This window comes from Pezoporus wallicus, unplaced genomic scaffold (genome assembly GCF_028554395.1).
Source record: "Pezoporus wallicus isolate ANWC-B61680 ecotype Strahan unplaced genomic scaffold, APGP_CSIRO_Pwel_v1 contig_8166, whole genome shotgun sequence".
Classification (NCBI taxonomy): domain Eukaryota; kingdom Metazoa; phylum Chordata; class Aves; order Psittaciformes; family Psittacidae; genus Pezoporus; species Pezoporus wallicus.
Genome location: NW_026638114.1, coordinates 675168 through 683168, shown reverse-complemented (window position 1 = coordinate 683168; position 8001 = coordinate 675168). Strand labels below are relative to the sequence as shown.

Genomic DNA, 8001 nt, shown 5'->3' with positions numbered 1-8001 from the left:
TGTTGCAAGATTTCACAATAGCAAAGGAGACACCGAGCTGACCTGTTTATATTGGTCACATCCTCATCTGGTGTAAATGGGTCGAGACTCACCAAAGCCAAGTAGTTCCTGGATGCTGTTGCCCAGTTTTCCAGGGTCAACACTGAAGTTTTATAGAAGCTCATAGTTGCACATATTAAAGTAATCAAGCATATTTTCATTACCGACGGTGCGAGTGAAATGAAGACAGACACAATGGAAATGTGCCCACAAAATTTTACTGACAAAGAATTGAGATGAAAATGGCTTTTTCCTCCTGTGCACGCAGTAACCAGCTCTAACAGATGCCATTAATACAATGGAAGGATTGTAGTGGATGGGAGAGGAAATGTATTTCTCAATCCCTACTGGAAATTATGTCTCTGCTTAATTCCTCCAAGCAGCTTAGATTGAAATAATTCTCTCTCTTTTTTTTTCCTTTCCCATTGGCCATTCCCCATCGCTGCACATCCCTCAAGTGAGCATCTAGCCTTTGGGGTTAACCACAGAAAAAATGCAGTTCTCTTCCTCACCCTCCTCCTTTTGGATGTTTCCTACAGCAAGTTTATCTGGATTCCCCCATAGAGTCATTCCCTTTGCTGCTTTCTGCTGTCATTACACAGGCTGGATTACCACTTGTTGAGAAGTCCACATTCATGCAGATTTTCTTGCTGTTGTAGGTTTCGAGAGCTTGTTCACGCCTGCGTTGACTCAGTCTTTCACTGACAAAGACAAACCCCCCTGCTTTGTTCTTAGCACACCAAGCAGCGGGAGCTGAGACTCCAAATACCTATTTCTCCCCCTTGTCCTGCCTCTTTGTTCTTCAGCGCTTCCATCCCGATGAAGAACCTGCCCTCTAGAACTGGGTCAGTGCAGAGCTCTCCCTCTGTCCGGTAGTAAGGGAAGTACCCACTGGAAGGAAAGAGCCGGTTCAGAGCTGGCAGCCCGCTGGGGAAGTAGCTGGTGGACAGGCAGTGTGCAGTGATGCTGTCTCTTAGGAGAGGCTGGGCTGGTGGCTCTTCATCGCTCATAGGAGAGCATGCCCTCTTGTCCAGCTCCAAACTCCGTGGGACAGTCTGAAAAACACATGTACAGGGCCAAGAACTAAGGTCTCGAGTGCATGAAAAAGCAGTTGAGGCCACATTGGGAACCACGCTGCCTTTGGGGACACAGCAGTCACCCGCAGCAATGGGACAGGTCATCCACAACCAACAGAGTGAGACTCCAGGGTCCACAGGGCTGTTTCAAGGGACAGGGGCCTTGCCTCAGGTATCTCTTCCTTGCAGGTAGCTCTGCTCCTGCATGATGTTCTCAGAGCACAATTCATTGTTTTGCTCCTAAGGGCCTAATTTTGGGAAACCATGTGGTGTGAGATGTTCCCACCTCTCTTCCCCCCTTCCTACCCTTTCAGAAACATTAAATACATACCTAATTTGCAGGTATTTAACCAAATTTAACCACGTAGACTTCGAAACAAGCTCCCATGATAGAGGGAACCAAGGTGCCTCCCTCAGACAGCAGGGACATCCCACCACACATATCTAAAGGGAGCTGCAAGGGCTCTCACTCTTGCCTTTGGCTTATTTTATTTGGAGCTTTTTCCCCTTGGTTCTGTCTGCTCCTGCCCTGCAAGAAATGTGTTCATGCAAAGTCACTGCTTGCACAAATCCTGCGTTTCTTTGTGCATGCCCTCCACTAAAAGAACATGAAATGGCAACACATAGCACATCTCTATGTCTGATTCAGCTACTGCAAAGCCCCAGGGCAAGCAGGAGGTATTGAGGTTGGTGGGGTCAGTGCTCCCAGTCCCTGACTGTGCAATCTCAGGGAGCACTTTAGCAACTGCCCTTGGACTTACTGACTCAGCATCTCCTTTGTTTTCATCTTTCCCATCGTTATCAGGCCTTTTTTCCTCTGTATTTAATCCATGTGTGAGTGGTTGACCAAGAAGCTCTTCATGCATTCTGTAATATGGAAAATACCCTGTGGAGACAGCTGGATAACTGACTTTCTCATCCTGCTTAATGTCAGCCTTGCCTTCATCGAAGCCTTCTTCTGGTTCTGTGCTGACGAGCGATTCAGGGAGGAAAGATGGGCTGGTTAAGAGGTGAGATGTTCTGTAGTAGGGCAGGTATGAAAGAGCAAACACCAGGTAATCTGGGAATGAGTGGTCGTTGCAAAGGAGCAGTTTGGTATGCAGGTCTTCGGGGCTGTCCCTGGTGAGCAGGACATGCTCCCAGACTCCTGGGCTGGATGGTGGGGAAGTGGTTTCATTCCCTGTCTCCAGATCTCCAGGAAGCTCCTGGAAGAAATCAGTAATTGGTCAAATATGATAAAATTATGCTATTAATGGACAAGAGCCAATAGCAAAATCAATCACCAATATTAACCTGTTCTGCTCTCCACCCAGGGCATGGCACATCGGCCACTGCTAAGAGATGATGAGGCCAATGAGAAGATGGAGGATTGTAAGGATTTTACATTATCTTCCAGCTCTTCCTTTTTGAATCTTCAAGTTGTTTCTCATGTGAGGTTTTCGATTAAATTTAAATACCAAGTTAGTTCCTATACTCTCAAGCAGTCTTTACTAGCTCACACAGGGAAAGCATGAGATTTCACGTTTAACAGCAATAACCAGGCTTCGGAAATTAAACCCCAGTCTCCACGTCCTGCTACCTTGTTTTTGACAGGCTACTGTTTGGCACTGTATGAAACCATGGCCCACAGAGGCACTGCTTTGAGGTTAAACTTACATCTGATTTCATGAGCTGCCTTGGCAGATTCCAGAGCAAAGAAATGGGACTCCCACAGGCTTGGGCTATTTAGGGTGATTTACGGCCTCCTGAGATTCTTGGTGCATCAGCAGGGCTCGTGGCCATTCTGGAAATGGAAGAACATTAACGTTTGGGTAGAGCCTGAAAAGAAATAAATCTGTAGAATCCTCTTCTTCTTGAGGTATTTTCTTTTTGAGCTTTCCACACAGCAAAACTGGCACACGTAATTCAAGTCTTTGAAAGAATCTGGGCTTGATGTTTCCGTTCAGCTCCAGTTTTATCTCTGTCTTTATTTGAGATATCAGATCACCACTAGTATAAGACACTGTTTCATTGAAAAAAAAAGGTCATATTTCTGTTATAGATACACACAAATAGTTTTTCACTATAAAAATCGTCTGCCTCATGGCTGTTTGCTACTCTGGTGCTGTTAATTCCCCATCCCCGCTGACTTTCTTCTGCCTTTTTTCTAATCAAAGACCTGTCTCTGAGGGATTTTGCATTTTAAGGATGTCCAACCAATATCTCATTCAAGCAGGCCTGAATCTACACCTTGGTTATCATAACCACAACCCATCTGTTTTACATAGTGAGAAAAGGATGGTTTTATAGTTACCAAGTGCCCAAGAAGCAGCCAGGAAGGGAAAGCCTGTGGGGGGAGCATCGTTCTGTGCCAGCCTGGTTGCCTTGGTGATGGGGTTCCAGGGCAGCATCAGAAGGGGGGGACACCCCACCCACCCCCAACTTGCTGCTGGCAGAGCCATCCCCTTCCTCCTCCCCAGTACAGTCTTATGGGCATCCTGGGTTTACTGGGATGCTCACAAGTGGCCTGGCTTCCTTCTAAAGAAGCATCAGTTCCCTTTATTCCTGCCAGTGAGGTACCGAACTACGGAGATAAGCCCTAACAAACCAACCTTCTCTTTCCTCCACCTTGTCCTTCACTGGAACAGGAGACCCTGTTTGATGGACTCCCAACCAAGCAATCAGCAGCCAAAGTGACACACATTCAAAAGAATAAATTTCAACAGAAATAGCATCAAATGAGTTCATTTTTTGTCTATTTTCATACTAATCGCTGCAAAGACAGTGATAAGCAAAAATATCATTTCACCATGGCATTATAATGCATCTCCCTCTGGTTTATAAGCATAGAGGAAATCTCAGGAATGCCTCTGCTGTGCTTTTTAAGGCATTTTCAAACTGTTTCCATACTTTAAATAAAAAGAATATATCCTGTAAATGTATAGAAGCAAATACTTCCTGGGCTTTCACATTGGAATAGTTATCATCTATTTCCCTCCGTTCAGGCTTCAAATATTGTTTGCTAAATGACAGATGATTTTCTTATTACTGCATCACCATGTATCTATTTCAGTGTTTAACTGGCAAGTGTAATAGAGCGGAGCAGCTCCTCTGACAATACATTAAAAACGCTCATAAATACCCAGCTAATAGAGAAATTCAGCATAAGATTCATTCCCACATAGCATTTGATCTATTTACTGAAATTCCAGGGCTCTGAAGCACGGGAATGATTTTGAATGGACTATATTATTATTCATCCTATTTATAATCCCGGTTGCTGCCTGCAGTAAAAAGTGGTTTATTATAATGTGATTTCTCAACTGCATCAGTGTGATATACCAGCAGCTAATGAAGTGTTCAGGCACCCAAAACCTCAGCTTCATTGAAATTCATCACCACAAAGATCCTGCCAGAACTAATTGCTGTCAAGGCTGCTTATGCATATGTCTTAGTTTCATTTCACAGAATGACAGAGGTAATACTGGTACAAACCAAAGTAAGAAACCCCTCCAGCCTGCAGCAAAGCCCAGCACATGGCAGGAGGTTTCTCCAGTGAGCTGACATTCCTGCAGGGCCAAGAATAGGTTAAGGATTTGGATACTTTCTTTTGCTTTAAATTGAAATATTACATTTACGTCATATACAGACAAGGGATAATGGGTTCAAACTTAAACAGTGGAGATTTAGGTTAGATATAAGGAAGAAATTCCTTACTGTGAGGGTGCTGAGGCGCTGGCACAGGGTGCCCAGAGAAGCTGTGGCTGCCCCATCCCTGGCAGTGTTCAAGGCCAGGTTGGACACAGGGGCTTGGAGCAAGCTGCTCTAGTGGAAGGGGTCCCTGCCCATGGCAGGGGCTGGAACCAGATGAGCTTTAAGGTCCCTTCCAACCCAAACCATTCTGTGAATGCTCCTTTACAAACTAAGTGTGTCTTTAAAGTTACATTTATGGCAAAAAAAAAAAGGCAATAAATGTAATTTTCCAGGAAGGAAGGGAAGGGAATTTCCGAGCTCAGAAGAAGTTTGTGAACCCCAGGACTGCTTGAGCAGATTTGCTGAACAACTCCATTTGCATGTTTGCATTCCTGTTTCCAAAGTCAGCCTACGCGGATTGCTCCGGATCCTTGCCAAAATGCTTGGGACTGATCCAAGGGAATGATCTTGACTGCTGCAGGTGGGTTGAGGACCCCCAAGAGGTGCTGGTGGTGTCAGGGAGTTCACTAATTACAGCTCATTATGGCTTATGGGGGAAAGATGCTCTCAGCATGGTGAGTCCGGGTCCTTTAGCAGCACACCTATCCAGACACCTGATGTGAGCAAGGCGATGGGGAGCTTCCATTTCAACCTTCTGGACTTACATTTTGCTGCTGAGATCGGTGGGAGCAGAGCTGCCCTTTCATGGAGCCTTTTAGTGTTTTCCATCATGATTTCCCTGCGACTTGGCCAGTTAGCTTCAACAAAGACAACTTTTATTATCTTACTGAAAAGCCTGGATGTGCTGGTATGTTGCGCTTGCTACATACACGTTTTCAAGCGTTAGTCATGCCATAACATCTGCTTTTTATTGGTAATTACACTATCCCCATTTTAATAAGAGGTAATTCTTAGATTTCTCATAAAATATACACGACTCCAGGGAAAGAAGGTGAAAGGTTTTGCAAGCCTCTCACAGCCGCAAGACCAGAATAAGTGGAAATAAATCCTTTCCGGGCAGAACTCGTCCAGCCACTCACGACAGCACGTCCAGGGATGCCTGTGCAAGTCACCATCCCCACTTCTCCTGATTGTTCATGCTCTGCAGAACAGACCTGCAAAGCCTGAGCACCACGGCCCTTCTGGGTGCTATTAATGTGCTCAGAAACGGGGACCTGGTCCTAAACCTGCACGTACGTGGACACCCCCTCCTGGGTGTAACTTGACTGGAATTAGTAAGAAGGGAGTTCTGGAAGATCAGGTCAGAACTGGGGAGCAGTAAAAGTTTTTGGGCTGTTTCCAAGTGGTTTAGGCACTTTAGAATGGCAAATAGGTGTCCAGGTTAATGGACCGTAGCTTGTTTGTATTCATATTTATGGTAGGCTCGGTATAAACCGAGTTGAAATAGTGGGCCTAAAAAATGAGTAACAGCTGAAGTGGAAGACCAATATCCAGATAAAGCATCATGAATAAAATAGTTTGGGGCTCCACTGAAAGCTTCCAGTTTGACATTTCCCACTGAAAACTTCCAGTTTGATATTTCCCACTGTTTCCCTGTAGGTAAGTGCTGCCGCGCTGCTTTGGCGATGTGAGAATTGGGCTCTGCGATTCCATAGCATGTTTGCAGGGATTCTTCCAGCGATCCTGGACAAGGCAGTGACAAATGACACTTCTGCAAGGTCATCCCTAAATCTTTGAGAACCAGGGAGCTTTTTCAGTGGCTCCTGCCTTTCAGTGAATGCCAGCAGCCAAGCCCATATGGAGCATTGTGTGCTGAGCTCATTGTTGATGCAAATGCACACAACTAGTTTTGATTAAGAACAAAATGCAGAATTGACTCAAATTGTGGGGTTTTTGGTTGTTTGAAAAGCTTCAAGCCTCTCATTATCATCAGGGCTTCTTTCAGGGCAGGAAATGGGAATTTCTATAAAATAACGCTGAGAGGCACAGGGTGAAGGCAAAGAACGTTCATGTTCCTAATGAACGTAAGGATAAACACGCAAAACAAATCTGGGGATGCTCAACTAAATGTCTGGGGGCATGTTATGGCATGTGGGTTGTTTAAATTAGTCAATATATATTAAGCAGCCCCATACACAAATGGTAAAAGGACAAAGCAGTGGGTTTAAGAGAGCCCTTTTCCCTTTGCACAGTAACTCAGGATGTGATTATTGCATTCAATAGCCAAGGGGGGCTGTTGTATGGTGGTGTGCCTGGGTTGCATGGTTTTCATGTGAACAAGGAGCTTGTTCCGGTGTAGAAGAAAGTCCCATGGCAGCATTTGGAGCCCTGGGGCCACTGAGGTGGGATCAGACAGGCTCTGTGTAACCTCAGGGCTGTTCTGCTGTGTTTGGAAGTGCTGGTACTTGGAGGAATGTGCCGGCTGCTGAGCACAGCCAGCATGCAGGTGGTCCAGCACTGCTTCCCATATTCAGGATGTCCTGGATGATTGGAAAACCCTTGTGCCAAGGGCATCTGGAAAGTGACAGCCACATTCTTCTCTCTTTCAACACCAGGACGAATCTGGCCAGAGTGCCTTTATATTTATGGGGATTTAATCATAGCCAGGGCTGGCAGCATTCCTTACAAATCAGGGTGTTGGGTATTTCCCAGTGCCAAGGCAGGCTAACTCTGCATATGATACTGCAGGGTGGCTTAGTGTTTTCTGGGAGGAGGGAAATAAAGGGAAGGACATTTTGCCAAGGATGACATTAAAAAGCCACATTGCAAAGGCAGGCTCTCCAAAAGTAGAACACTGAGGAATTTAAGTTTCTTCGTCCCTATTTCCCTGCATGCCTCATCATGCAGACTTCAATAACAAACCACCTCCTGTTTCCCTGCGTTGTTTCCCTGCCTTCCCAGGTCTGCAGCGAGCTGGAGCACATGGAGTTCAGGTTCATTGATGTGGCTGGAGAGAACTGATTTCAAGGCACTGCTTTGCAGAGAATAAACTACCTGCAAGCAGGCAGAGGGCTGGGAAGTGGGTGGCCACTGATTTAATCTGCTTCTAGGTGACATTACTGGGAAAGAAATTGCCTTTGAGGCAGATATGAATGTGCTGTTGTTTCCAGAAATATCTTATCAGTAAGGAAACAGAAAATAAGAATCCTAAAGTACATTAAAGCCCTAAAAGCGCTAATGTGAAGGAGATGAACTGCCCAGCTATTGGTGAAGTTGGTGATTACTATGTCCTGTCTTCACAGCAAATGTTCCC

At 45.4% G+C, this 8001-nt stretch overlaps 1 protein-coding gene and 1 long non-coding RNA gene across 3 annotated transcripts; one reads left to right on the top strand and one right to left on the bottom strand.

The window, feature by feature from the left end:
- Positions 1-671: 671 nt before the first annotated feature.
- Positions 672-3467, bottom strand: LOC130599158 (uncharacterized). Of its 2 annotated transcripts, none has more exons than XM_057409401.1 (4): positions 3409-3467; positions 2772-2898; positions 1877-2320; positions 672-1094 (listed from the first exon to the last, which is right to left on the bottom strand). In XM_057409401.1, exons 2-4 carry the CDS (start codon positions 2781-2783, stop codon positions 771-773), a joined length of 780 nt encoding a protein of 259 aa, XP_057265384.1. In that variant the 5' UTR covers positions 2784-2898; positions 3409-3467; the 3' UTR covers positions 672-770. The 2 variants fall into 2 exon arrangements, with proteins under 2 accessions (XP_057265384.1, XP_057265385.1); XM_057409402.1 differs by having other exon boundaries at positions 2027-2320.
- Positions 3468-3578: 111 nt separating this feature from the next.
- Positions 3579-7730, top strand: LOC130599165 (uncharacterized). The gene is made up of 3 exons (XR_008972175.1): positions 3579-3670; positions 5081-5268; positions 7650-7730. It is a non-coding gene; the product is annotated as an uncharacterized LOC130599165 (long non-coding RNA).
- The last annotated feature ends 271 nt before the right edge of the window (positions 7731-8001 follow it).

Excerpts from the sequence above, each read along its gene's own strand:
- LOC130599158 (XM_057409401.1), bottom strand. Across the intron at positions 1,095-1,876 it reads ACAAAGGAGATGCTGAGTCA|ACTGTCCCACGGAGTTTGGA; the intron begins GTAAGTCCAAGG and ends TGTGTTTTTCAG.